Here is a 13,407-nt window from a genome sequence, read left to right as displayed (position 1 = left end):
GGAACTTATAATGCCTACTACTCGGCTAAGTCGAGTTAGTAAGTCTTTTGTGGGGCGAAGTATATTCTTTAAAAAAAAGCCCGCTGAAGCTCAGCGCCCATTCTTCTCAGGTCTGAGGCATTCGTTTTGGAATGAGTGGTAGTTTTTTACTTTCAATAAGCGATGTCGCATCCTATTTTAAATAAAAATATTTGAATAGTAAAAGAAGGAACAGTCACTTTATTAAACAATAATTAATTATAAGTTTTTATTATAATGAGCAGACCCGTATAATCTTTGTATTTACTTGTATCTTCTAGAAAAAAATTACACTGGAAACATAGATTACTTTTTATTTACACTGATAAATATATATATCAAATGTTTATGGTAATATTAGTTACAACAATGCAATTGCTGTTCTTAAACTCCTTTACAGGTAAACTTTAAAACCAAAGCCTTAACAACATACATAGTTTTTCATTGCAACACACAAAAAGATCATCAAAATCGGTCCAGCCGTTTAGGAAGTAGTTCAATTGTGAATCTAAACCATTCTCGAATCCACCTGAAGACACACAGAAGGTTTCATTAAAATCGGTCCAGTTTAGGAGTTCAGTTACAACAGACGCACAAAAGAAATATATATATCAAAAATTAATTAAATTATATAATATATTAAACATCGAGGTTACAAATATTGTTCTTATAGTATTCGGCAGTCTTCAGTCATTCGGCTTTGAATTTATTAATTTCATCTGTAACATAAAAATAATCATATTGGAATTGTTACAACATTGGCAATAATTTGTTAATAGTTGCAGGTATAATAATAAGTGTACTGACCATTTTCATTACTATTCAGCCACGTGTTCTCTTTGCCCCATAGTTGGTTGTTCTGTGTTTGTCATATAGTCGCCTACCCACTCGCAGGTCTGTGGTAATTAAAACGACTGTTATTAAGAAATAGTGACTTTTTATTGAAATCTTAATAAGGAGTGGGAGGCTGCTTTGCACAGGATGCCGGCTAGATTATGGGTACCATAACGGCGCTTATTTCTGCCGTGAAGCAGTAATGTATAAGCATTACTGTGTTTCGGTCTGAAAGGCGCCGAAGCTAGTGAAATTACTGGGCAAATGAGACTTGAGATCTTATGTCTCAAGGTGACGAGCGCAATTGTAGTGTCGCTCAGAATTTTTGGGTTTTTCAATAATCTTGAGCGGCGCTGCGTTGTAATGAACAGGGCGTATCAATTACCATCAGCTGAACATCCTACTCGTCTCATTCCTTATTTTCATTTAAAGAAAAATAAGAAGTTACTAGAAATAACATAGCGTGTTGCTTCACAGGCCTGTAGACCACTATCTCTTGTAGACTACTGAACCGATCGGAATAATACCTATACCATAAGATACAGCGATGTTTTAGTTTATGTTAAGTTGGTGATTACTTATCCCGAACGTATATTGTTTGTCTTAGAATTACCTATATATATAGTTATTTCTTTGCGAATATTTCCAATACAATTAATTCAATTACATATGCCAATACATACAATGGGGTGCGGAATATATATCTCATATGGAAAAACAACGTTTGCCGGGTCAGCATGGATCTAAACAAGAAGATAGTTGATGTGACATAGCAACATGCCGCCTCTCTATGCGTATATAAATACTACGTGTATTTCAGTATACATAACTGCAGTAACTTCCACAACCAATCAGAATATAACATTTCATCACCAAGCCTTCTTTTAAGTACAAATGAAACCCGTTACACATCCTCTCTGAATGTGACAATATTTCAATATATATATGGACAGATGGACGGAGAGCGGAGTAAGTAATGGCGCTCCTGTTGGTTATCTGGGTGTGTGCCGTTGATTCACAGTAAGTATTTCAAGAAGCTTTTCGATTATGAATCTCGTCGCGCGGACGTTACGACACCGGTAACCGGTTGCCTGGAACCCTGTGCTTCCCCGAGGCATAAAAAGAATAGGGAAGTCCCAGGCGAAAGGGGCCTTAGAGGCGGCTAAGGGCATTTAACAGTCTTCTTTACACAGGGTGCCGGCTAGGTTATGGGTACCCCAACGGCGTATTTTTCTGCCATGAAACAGTAATGTGAAAACATTATTGTGTTACTGGGCAAATGAGACTTAACATCTAATGTCTCAAGGTGTCGTCTCAATTCAAAATGTCGCTCAGAATTTTTGGGTGTTTCAAGAATCTTGAGCCGCACTGCATTGTTATGGGCAGGACGTATGAATTACCATGAGCTGAACGTCTTACTCGTCTCATTCCTTATCAAAAAAAAACTTCAAAGAAGCGCGTACATACCAAGGGCGGCATGGTGATTCGTCTAGTGCTGCAAGAGTGTGAGTGGCGGAGCGTGAGTGACTTACATCAAGTAACCAGTATCGTTTTTCCGCTACTTCATAACACAGTCACAGTAACTCACAAGTCTCGTCCACATCTTGTTAGCGAAGGGCTCGGCTCGCAACGGCAACAGAGAGCGTCCAAGTGCCACGCAAGCGTCCACCTCCTGGTAATTGCGTAACTCGTTTCTCGTCGCTTCCCGCGTGTGACACACCCACTCGCAAATCTGTTAGTAGTTTATAGGTAGGTGTAAATATTGTTTCATCGTCGTGAAATAAAAAATATTAAGAGTATTTGCTAGTTTGTGAATCAGGCGTTACTTTTTATATCGAATTACCGTACGAAGCAGATCGTAGAGCGATGATGTAAATTTTCTAGTACATATTATGTTCGAACCAAAGGGTCGTCATAGTTCTTTATGCAACTGTTGTGTAATATGGGGTATTAAAACACGAATGTGAGTTGATGATAATAGTGTAGTATATAGAATCACACGAGTGTTTTAATACCTAATTATCAACAGTTACATACAAGACTTTATCTACATCCATAAAATGAATCCTCTATAAAATATTATGAAACAGTTAGCTTACTGCTAACATTAAAAAGCCAGTCCTAGTAACCATAATATAGAACCATAATAAAGAAGTGTTATTATGAAAACGGATGATGTAATGTTGTACTGAATTTCATTACAACACTCGTTTGGATGATGTAATGGTTATTAGGTCGTTGGGTGTTTTAATAGAATAATAATAAATAATAAAATGTTGGCAATAAGCTGTTTTAGAATCGTTAATACAGGATTGAAAGCATGGGTGTAGATAAAGTATATAACGCTATGTATGCGTGTACCATGCCAATTAGCTAGGATATAATTTCTGTTTTTCGTTGGATATCTTTTGCGAACATGCGATGAGAGGTTATGGATTTTGCCATTATTCGGCGTGAATGAACGTAGCCCTTGCTTGGCCACAATATTGATATGCATATAGTCGATAATATATTTGGCGAGGCGAGTTAAAGGAAAGAGAGAAATTTTGTTGGCATTCGTTCGCGGTCGGGCGTTGAATGTGGACAAAACGTAATAGTAACGGTACCTGTTCTATACTATGCTTGCCGTTTTCATATATTTAAGTCAAAAATCACAATATTATATTCGTCGCAGACGCATTGCATAACTACCTGTTTTATATAATGGCTAGTTATTGAACAAATCTTTCCTTTATGAAATACAGTTGAACAACATTTATATACGTTTTGCAGTTATCAACTCTGTATCAAATATAAGAGACGAGGGGGCAGACGGACAGGTTAGCTATAGCAAAATAGATTTTATTGTTACCCTTTGAATAAGGAAGGTTTTATAATGTAGTGACAGTCGTCACGTTCCGTCGTACCTCATTGGCGACAGACTTCCAAGCGTCCCGAGCGAGCAGGAGGTAGAGCGCGGCCGGCAGCACGTGGTACCGGTGCTGGCGGCTGGTGGCGACCAGTTCCACGTCCGGCTCGAAGGACCAGCCACCGCTCAATACTATCACCGCCACCATGAACACGTCGCATATATACAACTTGCTTGACTCATTCTCGCTTCTGTGAATAAACTATTATATTAAGGATCCATTGTAGGTACCTGCTTAAAAAAATAAAATATAATTTTTACAAGAAAAAGACGTCCGATGAGTTTCTAGCGCCCGTTCTTCTCAGATCTGAGACATAAATTTCCAAATGGGTGGTAGTTTTTGACGTTCAATAAGTGATTTATATAAAAAATTTATATATATATTTTGAATAAAAATATTTGAATTTAATTTATCCACTGTACTATTTATACCCTTTTGAGGTTTCTATATGAACTGTAGTTACTTTTTTAACTTGCTAAAGGAAGTCAAAACCTTTGAGTATTTTTGTTGTTCCACTTGCCATAGTAAGTATTTATTTACAATAGTTGCAATGGGTTTCCTACCATTTCTTATTAAAACTCGACTTTTCCAAAGTGGTAATAAAAAATAACTTTAACATCCAAAACTGTAATTTTATGACCTAAATTAATGAATTATTGCTGAACTTAAATCATACTGTTCAACAATGACATAAAGCTAGTAATATTGATGAACTTTTCCACTATTTACTAAGTTTTCTTTGGACACAATGCAAAATTACACGCAGCCGGATTGGTGGTCATGAACTAGTAAGTACTATATTTATATATTATTAATATTTTTTAAAGTACAAGGGTTGAATTAAAATATAAATAAATACATATAACTTAATAAGAAAGGAGGGTAGTTCGACACTCACTCACTGAAGGCGACCTGGGCTCGAGCCATGAGCTGCAGAAACCAGTCCTTGGTGGGTTGCGAGTCTGGGTCGCTGGCACGCAACGCGCTCATAATGTGACGGAGGGAAAACTCTTGTTCTCTGGAAGCAAGTAATGATGCTCCAAATTCTAGATACTAAGATATTGAACAAAAATGTGGATCTACTTTTGTATAGAAAAGGAGGACAAACGAGCATTCGAGTCACCTCATGGTAAGTAATCTATACTTACTATTGTAGGTGGCACCGTAGGAATCACAGAAGGTTGACCAGCCTTTTAGTAAAACCAAACGTTAAGTGTTATTGTCTGCCCGTAATATGAATGTCTAAGGACAGCTGGTATTTGTTTATAATAACTCTATATATCGTTGCATGAGGTTTACATGTCTTGAAAGACGTTAAAAATATTAAGAAAGTAATGTACTCGTAGTCTACGTGTCAATAGTGGTTTTTGATATTGTTACTCAAATTACTCTTGGATGAGACACTTGTATTTTGTTTAATTTCGACATTACATTTTACTGGAACTATAGAAAAGTGTGGAGGTCTATTTTTTTATTATAAACTGATTTATTTTACAATACAATCCTTTTAGTACTCTCATTGAAACCACTACTTACGCAGGTTGAGTGGCGCACACGTCGATGGCCTCGTTGAGCCACAGGAGCGGAGCTGTGCACTCGGTGAGTGCCGCGAGCGAACTGCGCACGCTTACACACTTGCGCACGAGGTCGCCGCTCACCTCCCACCATCCCGAAGGTGACGTCATCCGCTCTAGGTACTTGGTGGGAAGCGCTCCGCAACACGACACGTACTCCGCCCATATCTATTTAAAAGTTTAATTACTGTAGTATTTTTATCCATACGAAAAATTAAATATATTTTATACCAACAAGTTAAAACCAGTAGTCGACCTAAAGGACTGCATATACTTTGGATTATCGAGCGGGATTTGAGCCACTCGGTGAACTTATATCAGAAAACTTCTCAGGGCTGTGGGTAAAATGAAAATGATACATGCATAACTTATATAATGAAGTATAAGCATACACTTCTATAATAAAGTCCCAGCCACTGTTCAGGCATTATCTATAAATAAATTTAAATGTTTTATAAAAAAAATGGCTCTGACGTAAATCCTATTACTACACAGCTAAATATCTAAATGATCAGACAGCCTGGGACTAGATGGTGATTATTTTAAAGCGATAGAAATGACTGTGCAATATTGTATATTTTTATTTAAAAGAGCGCAAAAAAAAAGAATGCTGGGAGTTTCTTGCGCCGCTTCTTCTCTCTCAGAGCGCCATTTGTTTCCGAAGCGGTAATAGTATCTAGTATATTAGAAATGACATCAAAAAGAATTCTAAGGGAATCAATTTTGAGAAAATAAATGCCTTTTCACGTACAAGTAAACCAACAATAAGCAAGATTCTTTCTAGATAGTCTTCACTATTGGTAAACAATTTGCATGTTCTTTGTTTATACTCAGGTATAACTTTATACCAAGTTTATTTGTAAGGCCGTATTAGTCTTCATACATAGAACAAAATCGGATAGATTTTAAAAGAAGAAAAAAGATTCAGTACTTACATTGAATTCTTAAAATAATTTTGAAAAGTTGTTAATTATATTTAATTACCAGTTTTCACTTAATAATTTTCACATCAGAATTTAACAAAATCGAATAATATGTATACACGTGTTATATATTGCTGACTATTGCCTGGTTACATGACAAAGTCAAGTTGCAAGCAGGCGCCATTTTCTAAAAATATGTTGAAATAAACGTATGTAATGCTTTGATTTGTTTTTTTAATCGTACGATTGTATAGAAAAACGTCGTGTGATAAATAATGTATAATGTGGGTGTATAGCAAAATAGAGACATTAAAAACCCTCGCCTTCGGCTGGGACTTGTTAATGCCAGCTCGTTTGCAATAACCTACTTTTATCACGATGTACTATTACAATGCGAGGAAAATGACTTTATTAGCCTTACATTGCTGTCGTCAGGGATGAGAGAGAAGTAGCCCTCGATGATCTGACACAGCAACATCCTGTTAGCCTCGTGGATCTTCTCACTCTCCAGACATGCCTTTATACTCCTGCAATATGAAAAATTACCAGATAAATACCAACAACCGCGGCTCCGGACTAATACTGAGAAATTCGTACAAATAATTGTTTATTCTATTTTTTATAAAAGAACGTTGTTCTTTATTGAAGTTATATTATTTTCAATCTTATTGTATAAAAATAATTTATAGATATTTAAATAAACGCTATTTAAATAAATGATGTACTAAGCTAATACAGGGTGGACCAAAAGTCGGTTTATAATTGGAATGATGATTAAAAAAAAACTAATAACAGTAGATCAAAATTGTTTATTGTTTTCGATAGTAAACAAAAGGGGAATTTATTTCTTAAAAATCACATCATCCATATGCAATTCTTCATTATTCTGGCATTGCTGCAATCTAGAGCTGAAATTTTCGATAACAGCTTTACATGTTTCTGTTTAGATGTTTTGGATTTCTGTGCGAATACGATCCTTTAATTCGTCAAGAGTTACTGGGTTGGTTGGCTGGAATGCAGGGGTTTTTGATCACCATGACATAGTGTCACTCCAATAACGACAATTTTGTCTATTAACATGCCCATTTAGGTGGAAGTGTGCCTCGTTGAGAAAAAAAGGTTTGTAAAACTGGTGAATCGCTCTACCATTTCGTTCGCAAACTGCAACCTAGTGGCATGGTCCTGAGGCCTTAATTCCTGCACCATTTGGATTTTATAGGAATGTAGACTTAAATCTTTCTTGAGAATGCGGTTTAATACATCATTATCTTGGCACGTTAAGGACAGCAGACCGCTTTCGAGTTGAAAGTCCAGGTTGGTCACGAGCAGACGATTTTACTCGCTCCACGTTTTCGGGGTCCCTTGGCGTTCTAGGCCAGCCAGATCGAGGTAAATCCATTGTTGAACCCGTCTTCTCAAACTTGAGCACCCATTTTTTAATTAACACACCTGATGGAGCTTGATTTTTGTATCGTATCTTGTAATGATTGCAAAACTTTCGTTGAGCTAAGGTCGCAGAATCGTTGTTTCGATAGTACTCGCGTACACAAAACGCACGTTGACTACCGCTGAACGACGCCATGCTACTAAATTCCCATTGGCCGCTCTTGCAATGCGTAACTCCTCCACCCCCCTCTGCCGCCATTGCTAGACGCGGCAACCGGTTCAAATGTTAACGGACTTTTGGACCACCCTGTATAATCATTTAATTCATTAATTTTATACCTTATTTATTACAATATTGTTCTTTCTACAAACGTAAAATAGCACGAGGAATATTTTTTTTAAGAATTTTTGTTTTGTTACATCGAAGAAGTAAATAAAACAAAAAAAAATAATATACTGGAACCCACCACCTCCGGCCGGAACGCCGGAGGTCGTGGGTCGTCGTCGTCAAATTTTATTTGTGTATTAATCCTAGAAGTGAGGGTTATCACTTTAAAAACATAACAAATTGTTTAAATTTTAATAGCTAAAATGGATACCTCCTTGTGATATCACAAGGTAAGGTAAAAGCTGGTAAGCGGTCCACCACAGGAATATGCATGTATGCTAAGAGGAGGGTTGACCCCGACCTTAGACAAATGCTACATCATCTTCCCCAAACCGCTTCAATTAAGTTAATGAATTCTCTGGGGGCGGAGGCTTTAATGAATTCTGTCTTGAAATCATGTTTTTCAGTGCTGGCTCCTTTTAGTGTGGAGTAGATGGGAAAAAAATGTACACCTATGGTATTCATTTAAGGCCTGTGATACACCAACAAGAAAATATCACAGTGTCGCGTATCAGCACTCATCCCACCAAGATATGATTCATAAGATTCTCGAGAGTCATTAATGGGCGTTCCCAATATTCAGTCTATATCTTACTTGAGATAAAAATAGTAGACTTTTCTGTCCCAAAAACTTATCGACGTAAACTTACCTTATCCGTACGCGCTGTCTGTCAATGGGATGACGTATAGCTTACCAGCGATAGAAGTTTGTATGGAAATTGAAATTCACGCGTCCCAATATAAGGCGAATGACTTATCGGGTATATTGGGACAGCTTCAGATTTTTGACAGCTAACTTACTGATTACTGACAGTAGAAGGTAGTTATTTATCTCTATCTGTAGATTATATATTGGGAACGGCGGTAAGCGAAAAGAGTATCCATGAAAAAATACTCTATTCTGTGTTTTAAAGCTTGCTCTAATATCAACGACTTTTTATTATTAATAAAATCAATGTTGTATTTTATTACTTCAATTTTTTACTATATTACAAATAGTCAGAGAATCTCCACCAAACATTCTAAATTAGTCTATCTAATGCATTCTAAAATTGGCAGGTAGGACCCGGTAGAGCTATTGTGTTCCTCTGATGTCATCAGGTAGAAAAAAAATCCTGCACTGCCGCAACCTATATACGAACAACGGGTGCTCAGAATGGATGTCCTCCAAGTGAATCATTCCACCAACCAATTCCTAGTTTCCAGTCTTTAAGGGAACGGAATGTGTCTATGGTGAAAAATGATCATATTTTTTGGAATTGCCGTGTGACTGGCAAGTGGATGTTGGGATACTTGTAGAGGAAGTTATCAGCCGACAATGACCTGAGCTGCTTCACAAAGAGCAGGTCCTCCACGGGAACGGGTGCCTGAGACGCGGCGTGCGCGTCCGCCAAACACCTCTCCAGCGCGGGCCGCACACTGTTAGGTGGCATGGTGCGACACAACACCGCCAGGTTATCAAACAGAAGTGTCACTTCGGATTCCTGCGAAAGTACGTGCATAATATAATCATGCATGTCAAAGAGATGTTAAAACAGGTAAGTAATGACGGATTTATTTTTGACGGCGGCAAATGGGCAAATTTGAGTTAAGCACAAAATATCCGGTCCAACGTGATGACTGAGTTGCTATATCTCTGAGACGTGGATGGTTAAGTCTATCGCATCGACCCCATGTTTTAATTACTCGATGCCTTAGCGATATCCTCGGTATTTATTAGCTTGCCACTGCCATGAAGTCCCGAAAGGCCAACAGATTAAACCTGGATAGGCCACACCATTTTCAACCATACACCAAGGCGAGTTCTAACCCAAGTACTGTTATTGGCGAAGTGAAAGTCATCAAAAATACCTGAAATTGTGAAATCAAGAGGGAAGCTTGGTCCTGACCAATCACGATGGAGAGGCATTGTGGGTACTGGATGCCCTCTGCCCAAACTGCGGTCTACAGGTACTTAAGTCAAGTCAAAGTATGTCAGGCGGTCAAATGGCTCACCTGATAGACAAGAGGTTAAGAGATGCATTATAATGTAGTATAGATGAGAAGTAACAGTATGCTCTAAACGTGACATGCGGTGCTGAAATTAAAAACTAAAGTGGCTCCATAGTTACCTCATTATTCCCATCTTCAAACCCTCGCAGGAAGTTATCCACCAGTCGCTTTGCCGAAGGTGAGGCTAGCGCCTGCCTGCTGGCCAGCGACCAACAGCCCGCACGCCAGGTGGATCCGCGGTGCACCAGCTCGTGCACGAAGCACAGGTCCATGGGGGGCAGCGGCTTAGGGAAGTCGGAACACAGAGTGTGCAGCATCGACAGCAGAACAGCCTCGCTGATGTCGTATGATGGGGAAGCTGTCTGTTAACATTACAATTTATTGAAGAAGTCCACTAACGGGATATCCATCACGATGTGGACTTTCAATTGGTTTCATTTTCATTTCAGAAATGTTGTTTTCAGGATAAACCACCAAATTGTTCAACCAATTCCGTGGTTTTTTTTATATAAAAAGGGCAAACGGGCAAGAGGCTTAACTGATAGTGATAGCAGCCGCACAAGGACATACGCAATACTAGGAGTCAAAATTTACGTTGTAAAAAGGTGCTCCAAAGGTGGAGCAGGGGCGTGCATATCCTATAGGCAATTAGGCAGCGCCTACCTCGTTATGAACCTGAATAAATATAGCACTAGTGTTAAAGTTAATTTACTACCTATGGTAGGCAGTCTACAGATTGCATAAACGAAGCAAGCAGCCTTTCATACAACTTTTTTCGTACTGTCGGAGTAAAGCGCAACTACTACTAGTTAGATCTACAGTGCCTACCTTGCTAGAAAGCCAATGCAATTGCTATGAAGGGAGACTAGACTAGACTTGAAGGTCCCTACGTAGTATCTGTTCAGGAGTATTGCATGCGTTAGATGATTCCACAAAATGGCTATAGAATGTCAGGCATCAATGTGATGCAGATTTACTTGCGAAGCAAATTTTATAATTTAAGCCTTACGGATTTAATCGTTGTTTTCAACGATTTTAATATTTATTAAAGACGAGACAGGCAAACGTGTTGATGCACCGTGATCTACGCCGGTCACACTCAAGTGCACCATCGGAGAAAGAGGTCATATTGACGTTTTAAAGTTGAGTTGTATGGGGAATACAGTTTCTTGAAAACCCCGACGTGGAACATCAGTGTCAGTATAATATTTTAGTTTATGGCGATGTTAGAATTCGGCGGCAGGCATCAGGTGAAAGGCACTTCAGAACACTGCCACTGCACTGTGGTAAAAGGAACACAATGAAGCGACGGCAAAACTGTTGGCAGAGCAATAGATCCCGACAATTCGAGCAGCTTTGCGTTGCACGCTGTCAAATGGTTCAAGCTGATACTGGCGTGCACCAGACCAGAGACGAAACCTCCACATGGAGCCAAACCTGCGCCTTATAATGCGCTAATCTGTGGACCGGCTGTATCTATTTTTCACTCTATTCATGATCGCCAGTATGTCTGGCTACCAATCACCAATAACCAATCTGGCTTTGGCTTTCAAATCATCGCAGATTTGGTAATCGCTCTACATTTCGAGAAACAGTAAGTATTCCGATACAAAGCATGGACAACTTCTCTAAGAAAAGAGAAGTATTATCTAGCAGCCAATTGGGGTTATCTCTCTTACATGTTTCCGGAAGAAGTCCATGATTCCGCGCACCACGCTGGATGCCGGCAGCTTAGACGCAGTCTGCGGCTCTCGCCCGCTCTCCAACTGTTAACGGAAAAAAGTGGAAATGATAAAAAAAGATTGCTACGGCCCTGACTCTATCATCTACATCTTCTCTTTAATACAATTTTATTTTTTAAATAAAAGGATTGAAACGTGTGTAATTCATAATAACACTAATAGTATTTTCTTTGATTGACGCGAGTGTTACACATTTAAATAGAAAACTTTTGAATTACTAAAACGCTTGTATTTGTAACTGTGTTTTTATATTAGATTTTTGCGTATAAGTTACATTTTTATTTTGGTTTAGTTAACCCGACGTTTCAAGACCTTTCCAGATCTCGTTTTCAGGGGGACGGTTTCACAAGATGTCTTGATAGTTTTGAAACGTCAGGTTAACCTACTATAAAAATGTAACTTTTACGCAAAAATCTAATTTAAATACAGTTACAATTACACGCGTTTTAAACATCTAAATGTGTTTTATTCACATGTGTCACACTCGCGTTAAACAAAGAAAATATAATTTTATTTGATTAAAGCGATCATTACACATTTTATTATACTCCACATAGTATTTTACTACATTAAGTTCTATTGCTTAATAAATGTTATTTCTACTGCTTTTACTGTCATTTCTTTGTTATTCTGTCACATCACAACAGACCATAGACTTATAGAGTAGGTTCTGTAGATATACTACCAAGTAAAAACTAGCGTACAGGGAACAAATTGTGCAAAAGAGAAAAACATTTCTAACGAAGATACAACAAGATAGAAAAGGTAAGCGAATCTATTGTTACTGTAACCGATTTTCATCGAGAGGTCGTAAACAGTCAGCTACGATTGGAATAAGCTCCTTAGTATCTGATTCTTAATTTATTCTTAGTCTATGGAACAGACAGACGTTTCTTGTTAAGGTATTCTGGCTGCGCAAAACGCGGGCAATGCCTCTGTTTACTTTGTGCCCTAGATTAATTCTCGTTTCCATATCACTTTCACAATTTTCATCTCTAGTAAACAAACTAGCCAAATTAACACAAACTCTATCAATTGTTCCAGTGTCTCACCATCCATAATATTACATTCTGTTATATATTCATCTCATCTCATAGACAGGCACAAGTGATCAAACAATATCATCATATATTGTAGCATAATTAGAGATACATACTGTCGAGGTCTAAAAATGTTTATCAATTTTCAAATTAGATTCTTTATCACATTGTGCGCAGTAAAGTCTAAAATGCTATATCTAGGATCATATTACTTGCCTAATAAATGATTATGTCATATCATATAGTTCACTCTACGAATGATACGATCCACAAGTCGCGGAACCAGTTCTTCGGCTCTCGAAGACACAAGTTCAATTCATTCCGTATCAAACCTCCACGCATGCCATACTAGTTGTGCATATTGTATTGAGTAAATTGTCAGAGTTATAATATAGGCATATTTAAAGTTCACATCTTTTATTTACATTCAAGTGCTGAACACACACAACAGATAAAATAATACAGAATTGCGTCAAAAGTGTCACTAAGTTCAAATTTAATATTTAAATAACTTAACAATTTGAACAATATGTTATGTTTTTTTAAAGTGATAACCCTCACTTCCTGGATTAATACACAAATAAAATTTGAAAAACGAAAT

General features: G+C 37.8%; 1 protein-coding gene across 1 annotated transcript in view; it reads right to left on the bottom strand.

Annotated features, from left to right (window-relative positions):
• Nucleotides 1-314: 314 nt before the first annotated feature.
• LOC126972049 (focadhesin) overlaps nucleotides 315-13,407 on the bottom strand; it is a 47,550-nt gene continuing 34,457 nt past the window's right edge. The window contains exons 13-22 of the mRNA XM_050818621.1: nucleotides 11,704-11,790; nucleotides 10,144-10,386; nucleotides 9,356-9,516; nucleotides 6,680-6,785; nucleotides 5,298-5,503; nucleotides 4,660-4,779; nucleotides 3,759-3,951; nucleotides 2,441-2,584; nucleotides 826-914; nucleotides 315-737 (exon numbers count right to left, since the gene is read on the bottom strand). Coding sequence (XP_050674578.1) covers nucleotides 837-914; nucleotides 2,441-2,584; nucleotides 3,759-3,951; nucleotides 4,660-4,779; nucleotides 5,298-5,503; nucleotides 6,680-6,785; nucleotides 9,356-9,516; nucleotides 10,144-10,386; nucleotides 11,704-11,790 — 1,338 coding nt within the window. The 3' untranslated portion in view covers nucleotides 315-737; nucleotides 826-836. The remainder of the gene's footprint in view (nucleotides 738-825; nucleotides 915-2,440; nucleotides 2,585-3,758; nucleotides 3,952-4,659; nucleotides 4,780-5,297; nucleotides 5,504-6,679; nucleotides 6,786-9,355; nucleotides 9,517-10,143; nucleotides 10,387-11,703; nucleotides 11,791-13,407) is intronic.

This window comes from Leptidea sinapis, chromosome 25, assembly GCF_905404315.1.
Source record: "Leptidea sinapis chromosome 25, ilLepSina1.1, whole genome shotgun sequence".
Classification (NCBI taxonomy): domain Eukaryota; kingdom Metazoa; phylum Arthropoda; class Insecta; order Lepidoptera; family Pieridae; genus Leptidea; species Leptidea sinapis.
This window is presented reverse-complemented; position numbering and strand designations above follow the sequence as displayed.